General features: G+C 44.1%; 1 protein-coding gene across 1 annotated transcript; it reads left to right on the forward strand.

The window, feature by feature from the left end:
• The first annotated feature begins 4,244 nt into the window (after positions 1–4,244).
• On the forward strand, positions 4,245–14,889 carry LOC128302732 (protein sprint). Its single transcript, XM_053039596.1, has 15 exons — positions 4,245–4,594; positions 4,677–4,821; positions 4,910–5,125; positions 5,202–6,118; positions 6,193–6,382; positions 6,466–6,657; positions 6,728–6,887; positions 6,966–7,528; positions 7,603–8,008; positions 8,091–8,192; positions 8,263–8,427; positions 11,017–11,468; positions 11,590–11,958; positions 12,023–12,221; positions 12,308–14,889. Exons 1-15 carry the CDS (start codon positions 4,245–4,247, stop codon positions 12,553–12,555), a joined length of 4,674 nt encoding a protein of 1,557 aa, XP_052895556.1. The 3' UTR covers positions 12,556–14,889.
• The last annotated feature ends 1,179 nt before the right edge of the window (positions 14,890–16,068 follow it).

The raw sequence follows: 16,068 nt of genomic DNA on the forward strand, positions 1-16,068 counted from the left end.
CAGACATAAGTTTGATAACCAAATATTACACTCTATTGAACTCTATTGAAGGGAGTTGATTCCATCTTTTACCTAAAAAAGATACCTTCACCTCATTAGAATGGAGCAATTCACTGAAAGCGTATGACTCTTTCGTAACGGAAAGGCAATAAAAAAGATCAATAGTTGACGAAAGGTTTGCCAATCAAGTTGACCTCGACCTCCTTATGGAGGTAATAAATTCTAAACTGTTCGTTTTCGGGAACTTCGCCAACTGGGCTCCAAAAGTCGTGTAGCACAAATCTTCACACCGTGAGCACACTATGAGCACAAAGAGTAAACAACCGCATTATGAAGCACTTCATTTTCACTAGTTTTAATGTTCCTTTTCTTCCGATCGAAAACCAGCACCGGTAACCATTTTGCGAAACTCAAGTACAATGTTGCCCTTCACTAGGCAGCTAGCTTAGCTAACATGTAGCTAGATGACCTGGTGAACGACCGAATTGTAAACTTGAAGGCGCGGACGCATCTCCTGTCCGCTCTAGATGATTGTGCTAACGATTCGTGAACGTGAAAGAACCATCCGTTCGGTCGTCCATTCTTTTTATACATTACTTCCGTTTCGTATCACGCGCCCGAAACGATGCAGTTTTCTCGGTTCGATGTACATGATTAGCGGTGGGACACACATTGACGCCCGGCGACGGTTTATTCAGGCGTCTGTGGAGAACAGGAAATAAGGATGTGATAAAGAAATTTCCCCGCCTAGTGCTATAGCGCTCAACACATGTAGATGGTCGTGTAAGGCCGCTGCGACTACAATCGTGAACCACGTTCGATGATGTCCATCGAGACGTAACCATGCGGTCGGTTTTTATCTGGCTTCATGAGCTCATTGCCATTTTTATCAGTTTCACTACTTCTGGCAGCATCTTTCACCGAGGATTGTTTCGGAGGGATCGAAGAAGTTGAATGTGTATTGTTTCTTTTTGTTCTTCTAAAAATCCTTACGCGATAAGCACAGCACGTTCTATGATTTCGAAAGGGTATTCTTGAGATTTTCCAACTTCGCACATGGCCAACACATATCTAGGACAATGTGTACACACGTACGCACACGCGAAATACTGCATATTGAAAGTAGATAAACATTAGCACTGCGTAGAAGTTTGGTGCCCAATATTCGCACCATTTCTTATGACATTTTCTCGATCCAGCTTCAATGTTTTACAATCCGAGAGACTATTCCACACAATGAAACCATACAAACAGGGTGTTTAGATAGGCACTTCGCACGAATTACTATCTTTTTTGAGGTTCAAAACACTACAGCAAAATATTAGTCATAGTTTTGCGATTGTAGCGTAGCTTTATACGAAAAAAAAACAACTAGCTCCTCGTCAAGACAAGTATCGTTTCGTTTGTTTTCTTGCATTCGAGAGCGCGGGCTCCATTGCGCAGCTGCCCGAAAATACATCAAATGTTTGACATTGCCATTGGGGTTTTTCGTCGAGCGGGGTGCCATTGGGGGTTAGAATTGGGAGCCCAAATTGAAGAAGAAATGCCTTTCTCACACTAGCAACGAATTGTTTTTTTTTTTTTGCTGTTTTGCATTGGAAGAAACTACCGGTCCTTTCAGTGCGTTAACAAGAGGCGCACCAATCTTGATGTTTGACTTAAAATATGTGCTGTGCAAGAGAAGACTGGGGAGCTGCGTGTTTTTTCTGCAGGCCAAACCAAATTGGTAAGTTTTATGTAGCCAGTAAAGAACAATCATTACTAGACATGTTGTCTCATAGGCAACAAGATTGTCCATTGGATTGGATTGGATGGGATTCGTTGTCACATTGCGAATTAAACTCAGAACTGATGTGTTGTTAAGTGTAACAGATTTCTCATGCTGGAGGTTCTTTTTAATGTTCTATACTGTTTACACAACAGTAATAAAGAATAGGTGTACGCTGCGCAGGGTGCCTGGACCTAAAAAACACTTCAACTCACGTGGTCAATTCGTAATGCCACCAACCGTCGTTTCAAATATTCACACGAGAACTGTTGTAAATTGAGTTGCAGTAGAAACACAGTCCATAGACTAATAAATCATCTAGAACTGTCTGCAAGAATGTGATTTAACAAACAAAATACAAAAAGCTATAAGCGCGACGAATAGTAGTATTTATACATTCTAGGACGTAACGAATTTCACCGTGCATGGAATGAAGAGAGTTCAACTGTGGTAATTTTGTTGTACAACCATCAGCTGTGGGACTACGTTTGAACTCTTTTTTACAGAAAAGAACGGAAATGTAGAGTGATACAGGAGTCAACCCCGAACACAATGATGTAATAAATTATAAAAACGAGGCTAATATGCTTTTTCAAAATCATTTTGTCATAATTTTATGTGTAAAAACATTTGACAGATTTTTCCTTCGTGTAGAGAGAGCTGCAGCGTGAGAACAGTCACCAACTCACCCGCAAAATACGCAATCAAGCAACCCCTCTCGTTCCTACGTACACACAGTGTTGGGCCAATTGTCATTCGGGTTTATGTAGTGTGGTACATGTCAAAACGGCAAGAAGTTGGCCGGAGCAGCAATTTCTTTTCCTTGTGCGCGAACTTTTCCATGCAAACCATGGAATTCGCGATTGTTGGATGGAAAACGGTTTCCATCAAGTGCGCGGAACCATCGAAGTATTAAAGTGAGTTCGAAATACATACGCAACCTTTTGCAGTTGTGTCGATTACAAAGAAGTGTGCCCTTTGTTTTGTGGTCGGTTGGAAAGTTGGTGCGGATAGAAAAGCATGGCAGGTTGTGGGTGTGAAGGGAAGTAGACGACGGCGGAAGGGAAGCGGCCGAACTCCCTCCCTCCTCTGAAGTTTCAACCAAACAGCAACATTCATTGTACATTTGGGCTGTACAATAATTTGGACCCTTGGGCGTGCGACTCGTCCCAATCGGACAGGAGTATGGAGGGGAATAGGCCATTTGCTAAATATTTGATGCTATCGCCACCCCGTATCGATCCACATTTCATGTTAATAGTGCAAAACAGTCCGCAAAACATCTCTGCAATACGCATGTGTTAATGTTTCATCCCCGGGTGCGTAGGAAGGAGGTAACCTGCTTCAGGGGGCCCATTCCCAGCCCAACATCCAACGCAAACGAATCTCCGTAGAGTCTGAAGGAATTTAAAATGGGCTGTGAAGATTGAAATTGTAATCCGCGAAGGGGTGTCCAGGTGGTCAGGTGTTTGTGCTGGAAGGGGATGATGTAGAAAAATGTAATTGAAAAACCTGTTCAATAGCAAAAGGAGTGTGTTTCTCTATGCAGCTGATGATGAACGTGATTTGTCGCTGCGTTTGGTGTAGTTGCATTAGCCCAAAAAATGTGTTAACGTAACTTGTTCGCTGGGAGCAGCGAGTTCTGGTGGCAACTGTCGCTACAATGAAGATGAGAGTTTTTTGTTGTTGTGTGCCACGAACCACAATGCCAAGAGAGACGGAGTGACCGAATCAATTAAGTCGATTGAAAAGAAGCTCGCGGCAACGTTGAAATAAATGTGCATCCATTCATTGAGTAAAAAAAGAGCAATCAAGAGTCGTCGCCGTTGGTCGCACTATTGGTAGGCAGACAAGTAGCATTTCAGAGTCATATTTTTCCCCCAGTCGGTCGTCGCGTTGTGCAGTGTAAATGGGTGCGAGATTATTGGTGGGTGGGGAAGAAGCTACTGTACGGCAAGCCGAATAATGCACAGCAATGTCGACTGCGCTTTGCTTGGGTGCTCTTATCGAAAGTTTAAAAACTCTACTACTCACACGGATCAAAGCAAGCTATAGCAGTGGCGCATGAATCAGGCGGCGCTGGAATTCTTCTTAAATGTGTGATACATCATAATCATCACCGAGAGACCCCTAGGGCATGATGTTTGCGCGACAGGGCAGATAAAAATAAAAAGCAATCAAACGCGCGTTGTTGTTTACATACACATTCTGTACGGCATTCCGTAGACCTTCACACGTATGCAGTATGGGACAGACGGTCTTAGGGAATTACATTCGTGTCTCTCGTTAAGCTATCAAATAGACGCGCAACGCGGAGTTTAATCTTCTTATAGGTTTCCTTTTGAATTGTTGACCCCACCTTACAGGAACGTATGAGCATTATTGGCAGGAACGAAAGGGGAAGGGGAGTGGAGAAGAGTTTGATCGCTTTATAAGTGCAGTTTCTGCGTGTGCGTGTGTGATTTTGTGAGTAACCATGGAATCGGAAACAGATGACAACTGCTACGAGCGGAAGGACATACCGGTCGATAGTTTCGGAGATGACTTCTATCACAGCAGAGACGTAACCACGCGCCAGCTCAACCGACATCACCTGGTGAATTGTGCGTCCGATCTATCCCCAGCCAATGTGCGTCCCATTTCACTGCCGGCAAAGCTGAGCAACAATCCCGACGGTGGACCGTGCATTAATGGTCGTGATCAGCTCGACAGTGGAACGAATTTGGTCGATAGTTCGTCGCTGATCCGACGGTACGCTGAGGTGACCAAGTTTAAGCAGGATGTATCTTCCGGCAGTGGAAACAGCGCCAATAAGCTTTCAAAAGGGTAAGTACAGCGGAGGTGTAACCCACCGAGCGAAACCCGCTTTATGGATCATTTCATTCATGGAGTTCTTTCTCATTTGCAGACCGGATTCTTCACTGGCAATGGCAAAAAGACGACTCAGCGCATTGCACTCCAGCGTTCAGCAGAACGAAGTGGAAACGATGGACGATGATATGATGCCTCTGCTCTCAAGTAATCGTGAACTCTCACAGGAAGAACTTTATGAAGTAAGGCCCATGGTGGAAAGTTGCAAAACAGGCAGGCTACGGTTAAGTAGAATGCTTTAATGTGGTATTTTGTTCTCTGCTTTTTTAGTCGCACACATCACTTGTCTCCAGCTCGGAAGGAGGCATTATGGCCGAGGGTGAAGAGACTTCCAGTGACGAATCACAGGAATCGAACAGTTCGGCCAACGCGACCGCGATCGTAATGAGCCTGCTGGAACGATTGCTTCGTTCGCATCCGGTATGGTTTTTACCCGGCATTCAACGTTCCGGCGCGATCCATTTGCTGCAGGGCAAGGAAGAAGGGGTAGGTTGTGCTTTCGTCGAACCGTTTAGAAGTTTAGTAATCCATTACATGTTGCGTCCCATGTTCCCGATTTTAGGCGTTTATTGTCCGCGGTTCTAGTCAGTCAAAAACGATGGCCGTATCGGTGCGTTTACCGGTAAACGCAGGACCTTACATCGAACACTATCTCATACAGTCTAACAATGGACAGTTGAGCTTAGAGAGCTCTCGCTTTAAGTTTGAATCCATACCTGCGCTTATCGCTCACTACACGCAATGCTGCGACGAGCTGCCCGTTCAACTATGTCTTCCGGTAGCGTTGCGCGAGGCGAAAAATCGCCAACAACTATCATCACTGGCACTACTCGGCCAAGAGTTCTGGCGCTATCCGATGGCTAGCTCTCCGAAACCAAAACCAACCACCGCACCGGCGACAACACCGTCCGCCACCTCTAGTCACATGAATACCCCATCCGAAGCAACGCACTCGAGCGGCATCGGCATATCCGTACTTAATCATACACCGATCGGTCACGGTACATCTATTATCGGGGGCACCTCACTGGGTGGGGGTGGAATGGTAAACACGTTCGGGGAGACACCGACCGATACGTTCTCGACGCTGAGCAGTTTCACCGTCAGCAATGGGCAAACGCTGTTGAGTCCGGAATCGATCGACAGTGCCATCATGATGTCACCGATGACCGACCAGAACCAGACGGGGATCATCGGTAAAACGAGCACATTCAAGGCACGCAAGCAGCAAATCATTTCACCCACAACGCAACATGAGGTAGAAAAGCAAATAGAGCTGTTCAACGCAAACATACTGGGGCACGGTAGCCACGGGGGCCATTCCAACGGAGATGTAAATGGCGGTGAAATGACAAGTTCAACCTCATCATCCATGGAGAGCCGACAGGGCGATGTGTTGAATGCGACCAGCACGTTAGAAAGGAAGCCGCGTGCAACTAGACCAACGCCACCGAATACGCTCAACATCAAACCGATTAGGTACAGTAAAGAGATCTCTGCCTAGACCAATTCCCAAGCTGTGTATGCACTAATCACTAAATACTTTATTGCAGAAGTCCACCAGCACCACCGGCAAGACGAATAAAGCTTCAGATTGCAGAGAACAGTCCGACAGTGGAAAGAACCACATTCATGCAACAAAAAGACACGGACTTCACACCAACAACGGGATTTCCTACCAGAGATACAGCATTCCAGCGCAGAGAAACACCAGTGTTGATTACTGGTGCTATCAACAATTCGGTACGTCCAAAGCTGTAGGGATTGGTAGAAAATTAGAACTGTAGAACACAATGGTAAATAATTAAATAATGTTTCACGTTTAGGGTTCACATGTAAGCAATACCGTGTGGTACTGTGATACCGACAACGCTGTTGGAGATGGATCGGAGAAGCAACCACCACCTGCGGGTCAGGTAAACGATCACAAACCGGAACTCGACAATCATTGTTTCAGCGTTCCAGCGAGCACTCGCGTAAGCCGTCGTAACAAGCGGAAAGAATCGAAACACTATCAGGTTAGTACGAGATCTTTGAAAAGCGTTCGAATCTATGCGTATAATACATGTTGTTATCTTACAATTACAGGAATCCGACATTTTGGAATCACCTTCCGTATATTGCCGAAGCACTCTCGTAGATAAGATCAGTGATTATGAGGACATCTGGACGCAAGATGCTGCAAGCAAAGGCGATCGTAGGTCCCTTCTAGGCCAGCGGCATGGAATGTTTGGCCAGGAAGACTTAAGTATGTTAGGATCACGTCGTAAACCTATGGAATGATGTTTTGTTATAAAGTTTCGCTCTGTTTGTTTGTTTCCTCTAGCTCTTAAAGGTCTTGTTTCTCCGTCTATCGATTCCATGAGTTACAGACAGGGTAACTTCACCTCCTACCGTGGCCCTACAGCGCACGGTGGTGCACACACACATTACTCTGTCGACAATCTGGCCGTTGGTATGGGCGGTTTTGATTCTTCGAGTGATCGCGCCAGCACACCGACCGACAAACCAGCCCGTCCACCGGTGGCATTGAAAACATTTTCACCCATACCGAAGGACGACAATCGGTTCGGTCGGACGGTGTTGGCCGATTCACGACAGCGATCGTGCATGAACATTTCACACATCACCACACCCGTTGGTACACCGGTAACGCTAGAGGACGCAATAGGTGGCATCGGAGTACAGGAGCAAAAACAGGCCAGCCCGTTCTATGCGGATCCAGCGGATATTCTAAGTAACATAATTCGTCGCAGCCCTTTAAACCGTTTGGCTTCGTCAAACAGCAGTCAGCGTCATTCGGAACCACCAAAGCAGCTGTTTGGAAATGATGATATACTATCTTACACGGTGCACCCATGGGGCAATGGAAACGGATGTAATGTAAGTGTAAAATGTGATGGGCATTGATGTATATTATAATTATATTAATTATATTATAATATAATGATGAATATTTGCAGAACAACTTTGCCGCATCGCTGGACGAGCTGGCGCTGGAGAAAAACGACTCGATGGTGTCGGGTGTTCGAATGCATGAACTGAGTATCACCGGAGGTGGTGGCGTTCACGCTACGAACGATTATGATTCTGATATCCGATGGAAAACTCCCTCTACTTCGCTGAAGACTATTGAAGCGACAGCAAAACCACACCAGAAGAGTACAGATAGTCTCATGGGAAAACCGATCACGATACACCAGATTATTGCCAAGAAGTTGCCGGCACTGAATCTATCGGAAAGATTGTTAGATAGTATGCTGGCGAATGATAGCGGCATCGGAGGCATTGGCGAGTCAGGATTCGGAACATTAGGCAACAGAGGGCAGCGAAAGTCGGCCTACGATAATGTGGAGAAGCAAGCTAATGGTATATATATTTGTTCCTCTAGATTGCAAGTGCAATAGTGAACGTGTATTGAATGTTTGTATATCTTTCTCTCTGTATGTAGCCTATGCATCATCAGCCATCAATAGCGCTCATTCGGACGATGGTACCGTTTTTTCTGAACCGTGGGATAGCTCTCAGTGGGACTCGTTCCTTCCCAACGAACGTAAGTAGCTCCTTTAGTTTACCCATCCGTAGCTGTCGTATCTGTTCTAATTGTGTTGGGAACATTGTAGAATCTTCTCTGGAAGTTGCGAATATGGGAAATAGCTACGACAACAGCAGCTCGGTTGCCAAAGACACCCGCTACCGTAAAGACGTACACCAACCGTTACCGCAGTCACAGCAAAAAGTAGCTACTATACTGCGATCCCGTAGTTGCCGCGATCGAGAAATTTTATGTAAGTAGATGAAACTATGAACTTCTTATGGATGAACTTCTTCGTACGAAGTCAGAGTTTGTGTAGGCTGCATGCTAGTGATGGGTCATAGGATTAATTTCACTCGATTTGTCCAGCGAGTTAAAATTGAACCTACTTGTAACTACGGGTCGACCTAAACCATTTCGGTTCGCTTTCCAACCAGGGTAGGTATGAGGCGAAAAGAAACATAACGATCGGCGAGGTACAAAAAATCATACGGATTTCGGGTAGACATATTTGCACCGGGAGTTTTAAAAACGATGTGAATGTATTCCGGATAAGGGAAATCCATCATTCCCCACTACCTGGAAGGTGGATTGTATGGAAATTTTATGTTTTTTTTGTGCGAGTTACCCGTGCTAATGTTTTGTAGGTCTCGTCTCGGCCGGATGCTCGTTGAATGTTGGCAATGTTGCAACCGGTTTACCGTAACCTACATAAAACGCTCGGGCTGTATAATACAACAGCTTTATTGCGTCAGCCACCCCACATGCTAAGGAAACGGATGGTTTGACATACATTGTAATGGGATCAAAACGATCGGTGGCCACGAGTAATGACGCCCGATAATTGACGAAACCTTCGGACCGGGAGCATACCAAGCCGGCAAAGAGGCGTGAACGTGCGTGTATGTGTGACCAGTCATAATAGTCATGCTCTTCCGCTATCTTTTGATAGCTCTGCCGTTCCCGGGAGCTACACTCATCGGCGTTCGAAACGTCTGATAAGTAGCGGCTATTTGTACAATGATTACTTAGTGTCTGTGCGCGACGACATGGCGACGCGGACAACGGTATGTGCATGTTTGGAGTGGGTTGGTTTGTTTATTTGCCTTGACTTGCCTTGAAACGTGTAAAATAATGCAGTATTTGCACGGGGTTTATTGCGTATCGGGTTCCTGGGGGTGGTGCCTCTATGAGAAGCCACTTATTTCGGGAATATTTCCAGATAGATCTGACCAAGTTGGGTTCCAATAGGGTTGGGTGTATGGGGAACTGAGAGAATGGAAGCGAGCTGAGCTAATAATATATTCATGAGGATGCGTAATTTATTGTGCACTTGATGAGTAGAGTGTGTTACTCATGGTCGTATGCGCCCGCCGTATGTGTGTGTGTGTGTATGTGTGGATCGCATCCGGAGGGTGAAGACTTTGACACTTTCTTTCTTTGCTACGCACGATAACGTCAAGGACATAGATGGAAGCATAGCTCAAGAGCTCGCATTGCACGACCCTCTCGGCTCAGTTTGATTGTGGTCTTCAAAGGAAAAGGTTCGATCGATGGTGATTGGTTTGCACGGGCGCAGGAAAGCATAGCCAGTTGAAGGGCCTTTGCGCAGCCGGCAGCTACCACTGCTAAACGCACCTTGAAAAACAAACCCGATTCGGGACGCCGACTCCGTCTCCTCATCATTCTAATGAGAAACTATCGTTTTCGCCGTTTCGTGCAGTCGGGCAAAAACCGTTTCTCTATCTGCCATGCGGTGGTACAGAAGGTGGTCACATGTAAGATACGTGAACCGGAATGAAGCCACCGTGATGAATTGCATCTTCGACGATGGGGTTACATCGCCCCCGTCTTCGTGGAGTAGATGCGGATACGGATCTCGAGATTGGCTGGTGGATCGGACACGGCGGAAAAGACCGGCCGGAGAAGGACGGGCTGGGGTAAACAACGGATCTAGGGGTCGTAAATACTGCTTAAACACCATTCACGGGATAGTTACTGGTGTTGCATCAACGCCATTACGCCATGAAGGTGAATGCCGGCCGAAAGATGATTTAGCTAGTGGTGCTAGGCCCGATAACGGGGCGCTCATTGTTGGCAAACAGCACCAACTAGAAAACCCCGGTCGTGTTGAGCGGCAGTCGTCTGCACGCGTTTCACGGAAGCGCCCAGCCCCCGAAGATGTGAAGTGTTTGCAAAAGGGCCAGCACTTACGGGCTCTCAGTTGTACGACCGTCGGTAGTGGCAGTAGCCGATTCGATCGACTGTTTGGGGCATTTCGTGTACAGGACGGGCTTCCAGTGCCGCAGTGTGAATATTCGACAAAGCGCACATCAGTCACAGATGGAAACTTCTGTTCCGTGCTGCTGCTGGACGGTTGGTGTCGGGTTGAATATGACGAGTGTGATTCATCTGTGTCGCTCTCCGACAATACGATCATGATCGACGATTGTACCATTCTGAACTCGCTCGATTCGAATGTGGTCCCGCACGATGCAGATGTAGAGCAGCTGTTCGGATTGGACGAGCAAGGCAACATCATCATCAACGTGGGACACATCGAAGAAGAGCGTGGCCGAACGCTGCTGGTGAAGAAGCGGCGATATCGCAAGATATTCAGCCGGCTAGACCAGGGAAAGGAGATTAACGAAACGACTCGGTTCGATGGAATGTGGCACAAGTTGGTGCATAAGTTGTTTACTTGCTGTGAAGACAAACTTGTTCGAGGTAGATACTTTATTATGAAATGGCAACACTTCTTCATCATTGAAATTGGTAGCAAGAAATGACTTCACCACTCTACAGTTGCTTTAATTCGTTTTGATTCTTCTCATTTGCACAGGTCATCCACGCAACAGGTCTTCACATAATGGTCCGGGCGAATCGATTGCCACGTACGCCTTCTTCCTTGCGAACAAGGCGGATTCAACGTTTTCTCGCAACATAAGCAACTTTATCGCCTGTACGAAGGAATCGAAAGCGGTTCCACATCCGCAGGTTGTGATGCGCAACATGCGCCAATTCATGTCCGGCATGAAGAACTATCTGGTGAAGCACGGCGAGGGTGAGTTTGCTGGTGAGGTGCAGAAGGCACGAGCTCAGCTGAAAGCGGATGAGTTCCTCAACCTCGACTCAATACTGGAGGAGGTGATGCATAAGCTGGTGATACTGCCGTTGCGCGAGCATCTCTACGGTTTGTTCGTGGATTACTACAGCCAGTCGGGCGATATACAGCTGATTGTGGAAAAGGTTCGCTCGACAGCAGGTCGCGGTCCACTTGCATTCGGTATCAAGGTAAGTAGGGCGGCATACAGATGAAGGACCTTGAGATAAAAGCGATTTTTTGCTAGTAAAATGAATAATGAAATGGTATAGAGTTAGTAATGTGTTTGATGATAAATTCCCTCTGTTTCAGGGCAATGTGATACCGCCGAGTCCTACAGCGATGCGACAAATAGCAACGTTGTTCGTACGTCTGCAAGAGGCGGAACTGCCGTTAGCTAAACTGGACTTACTTCTTGCCGCTGTATCGACCATTTTTGAAGCAACCACTTGTTGCAATGGGCAGCAATTGAGTGCGGACGATTTCCTTCCCGTGTTGGTGATGGTTGTGGCACACTGTGGTTTTATCGGTGCGGAAATAGAGGCGGAGTACATGTGGGGTTTGTTACAACCATCGTTGCTAAGCGGGGAAGCTGGCTATTACTTAACGGCCCTCTGCAGTGCGGTGCACGTGCTTAAGAACTTTAGTCTCAGCGAACAGGAAGGAACATCTACACTGGATGTATGTATTTCGTTTGTGCGTGTTGCACGAATACATGGTTAACTGTTAACGCTATTCATTACAGTGGGATTCATCTACGATGCCAAACTGCTCGTCGGTGCTACGCGTAATCATACCAGATGAATACAATGGTTCTATACAAACGCGCACACTTCCAATACGACCGCATACCACGACGAAGGAGGTATGCCGGATAATTGCCCACAAGGCAAGAATCACAAATGCCCAAGACTATGGTCTATTCAAGCTGATCGACGGTGAAGGTAAGAAATAGTACTGTGTGTTTGGTAAAGAAATGCTATCTAACAACCACACTCCGTATCGTGTTTTTATTTGTGCATATTTTTAGAAACTCTTCTACATGACACCGAATGTCCGCAAGACGTCCGGATGACGGCGAAAGGGAAACATTTTATGATAGCGTACAAGAGGATTGACGCAAAAATAGCGTGGCCTACCGTGATGCCAAATAATGCTGCTAGCAACAACACTTTGACCACTAGCACTACTAATACTTCAAATGCTACTGCTAATAACGCTATCATTACTACCACTACTACTACTACTACTGCGAGTGATAATCAACTAAAAGTATAAGCAAACAATGAATTAAGCTTCCATCGTTAAACATTAAGTCTGATATACTCTTTTTCATAAGGTCGTTTTTGCGCCGTCGTGTAACATCCTTATCGTTCGACTCTCATTTCGGTTCAGTGTAGCTGCCCGCTTCCGGGATGCTATTTTGCTCGGTTTATTCTTAATACGCGTATAGTATACACATATAATCATATATACAATCAATCATATATACAACCGTACAGACGGCGAAGCTACATTTCGAACATTTGCAAGCAACTAAAGCGCTTCAAGTCTTACAAAAACCTCATTATCGATTCTCGTATATAGCAATGCAATTTTACTCTTTCAATGAGTTTAGATTTTAATTCACCATAAAACGAATGCGTATAATCACGTGTCGGTAGCGTTTTCTTCTTGTGTAACACGTAGGAAGTAATGATAATTTTAACACACTAATAACGTGTAAAGGTTAAAGGCATATATGCAACTCGGTCAAGTTTGTTCTTTTACACAGTGCAGGAGTGATGTGCGTAGTAGTGCGGAAAGATAGCGAAGCTAGGGACATATTATGCCATTCTCTGTGATGAAGCGCGTAAAAAACATGCCGTTCTCGCCCATGCTCCCGGTTCCCTTTCTTATCACGATCCATTTGAGTGCAAACCAATTGGTCAAGCGTGTGTTTTTTTAATTGATTTGTTAATGTGTTTTAAATGAAAACAAAGGGCCAACAAACAATGAGCATCGTAATGGAAATCTTTGTTTTACTACTTTCTCTCTTACATACGTACGTGTGAATGTGTGTTTTTATGAATATGTGTGCTGTTAGTTCCATTCGTGTATTCTAATTCCGTCATCAAATGACACAATGTCTGACCCGTTTTAATTAGGTTACGGGATTCTTCACTAGCAATAGCATAAATCCTTAGCACACAATCATGTTCCCTCCGTTCAGCAGCATACTGTAGAACTAGTAAAGCAGAATTCAGCACTAATTCGAAGCAGCACATCGAAAACGAGTGTCGCGCCAAGAGCTTCCATTAAAACGCCTAGTCAGGCTTTGTCCATATGCATTAGGTTTGTGTTGAGTTTACCATTGCTTTGAATATGTTCGTTATACCCTTTTAAACAAAAAAAGAATTGTGAAACTAATTTAATCCCTCATCACCCAATTCTGCTGTTTCCGTTCACCGTTCCACAGGAATGATGATAAGAACGCTCTCCTTTTGCTAATGACAATGAATGTGTGAATGAGTTGTGCGTAGTTTCACCTTTTTCCTACATCTAATGTTACTAATGTAAATCAATTATTAATTACTAATCGCATATTCTTGTTCCAAGGGGAGGTTTTCATCCCTCCGTTTTTTGAGTGTGACACAGTTTTTTCCTTCTCGTGTGTTTGTGTGTGTGTGTGTGTGTGTGCTCATACTTTTAACGAACAAACAATGCAACTAACTAAAACAAGTAGCAAACAACTATGTATATTCAAGAACGAACAAATTCCTTCTTTCTTCTTTAACTAAATCGCCAAATAAACCCCCGTCTTGCGAATTTTTGCTATTGCTCACAATGGTCGTGATCGGTTGCGTGAAGCAATGCGAATGAACTACAACTAATCGGGTTCGGGAGGAGAAGTAGTAGTAGCAGTAGTATAAACGATCAACAATCAATCAGCAAGACACAAAAAACACACAAAAATGCTCTGTCGAAACGAATTGCTCACAAAACAAACAAGAGAAAAAAAATACAATAGGCGTTTTCCTATCCTGCAATGCATTTACACAAGCGGTGAATCAAGTACAGTCAAGCCACTATCAGTAGGTATATGGAAACGGATTTCGGTAAAGTGAAGGCATTTGGAATGTGCTGTGTTTGTGGGGCTCAGGAATGAACTTGAATCTATTTTTGATAGCTACCTTTTTCCCCGATCTGATCACTGAAACTCAACAACCGTAACAAGCAAAGGTAACTTGATGTGAAATGCAAACCATAAAGCAAACATAAATCGACAGTATTAAACGCAGAATGAATGGAACAGATAGAAAATATAACACTCCTTCTTACCCGGTAAACGCAATAGTAGGCCCCAAAAAACTAGTAGGAGTAGTGTAATGAAATCCTAACCGATTGTTGGTGCGTAGTGAAAGCTGCTGGCAGGAAATGGAACAGAAACAAACAGAAACGTTGATGCAATGAAAGCGATGGGATGGAAATGGAATGGAATGGAGAGTAAACAACAAGAAAAGGAAATATCTTGCCAAATAGGTATAGGAAGTTTTTTGGAAACATCTATTTTTACAACACAAGCGTATTTATTGCAGATAACGATAAAATAAACTCTCTCTATATATACATATTAGATATCGGCTGTACATATGAACTTCATTCGTACGATTTGTAATACTTGTAAAGTTCCTCCGAAATGACCCACGAGCTCTTGCCTAAAGGAATTATCGCTGAGTCAGTAAATCATCTCGCACATCACCACCTGGCGAAAGGTAATGTTCTTTCGGTTCATTTCTTGTGTCGGTTTTTGTTTGAAAAGGTAATGTACCACTCTGTACTTGTGCCAAAATTTTGTTTTATTCATGTTCTTAATTTCATCTCTTTCCATTCGTTTAAATCTCCGCAGGCAATCTTTTTCATCATTTCGGATTCCAACAGATCATGGATGGAGGATATCAAATACATCCGGTAAGTATTCCTCACTCTCTGTCTCTTTATTTCTTTGCTTGTGTTTACATCTGTATTGAGTGAAGCGAAATCTTCCAGAATCGCGTCAGTGTCATCATTTTTTTATTTGAGAGCAGAAATAATACTAATCGCAGTATTGCAGCGATATAGTGTTGCTCGAAGTGCCAACACTAGAAGATTTTCATACAAGATCGAACAAAACACGTGGAGAATGAAAGTGCAAACAACAGAAATTGTAGCTAGATTATAGTTTTCGAATACTTTATTTGTTCCATTTTCATAATTGTTAGGTTCATGTTCATGTAAAGTTACAATACATTATACATTATAGTGCTTCGTTTCATTATCATATGTATATATATGTATATATATATTCATTTATATATACATATTTAGCGTTGACCACAACCATCATTTGTCTTATCAGTTTGAAATACTGCATCGGTTTTTTATGGTTTACTTTTCAAAACCAATGTACCAAACAAAACAAAAAACAGACAGACAGAACGTCTCATTGTTTTACTGCTCTGTTGTATTCCACACTTTACATCTCGCCATATATTGTTACGCGCCTTATTATGCATTTGCTATTCGTTCTCGTTCGTTTTTTTCGTGTGTATGCTTTGTTTTGTATAATAATACATCTGATTATAAAAAACTATCTTTTCTTTTTTTGTTGCATTTAGTTTAGCGTTTGTTTTGTGTTTTTTTGGTTTGATTTTTTTATATGAAAAATAAAACATCTTAAATTATACGTCACAACACTTCGTTTCCCCACTTTCCCGCTTGTTTCCCTTCCCCCCCCCCCCCCCCCATCTAACCCACGTTTCGTATAAATCG

The sequence above is a fragment of the Anopheles moucheti genome, chromosome 2, assembly GCF_943734755.1.
Source record: "Anopheles moucheti chromosome 2, idAnoMoucSN_F20_07, whole genome shotgun sequence".
Lineage (NCBI taxonomy): Eukaryota > Metazoa > Arthropoda > Insecta > Diptera > Culicidae > Anopheles > Anopheles moucheti.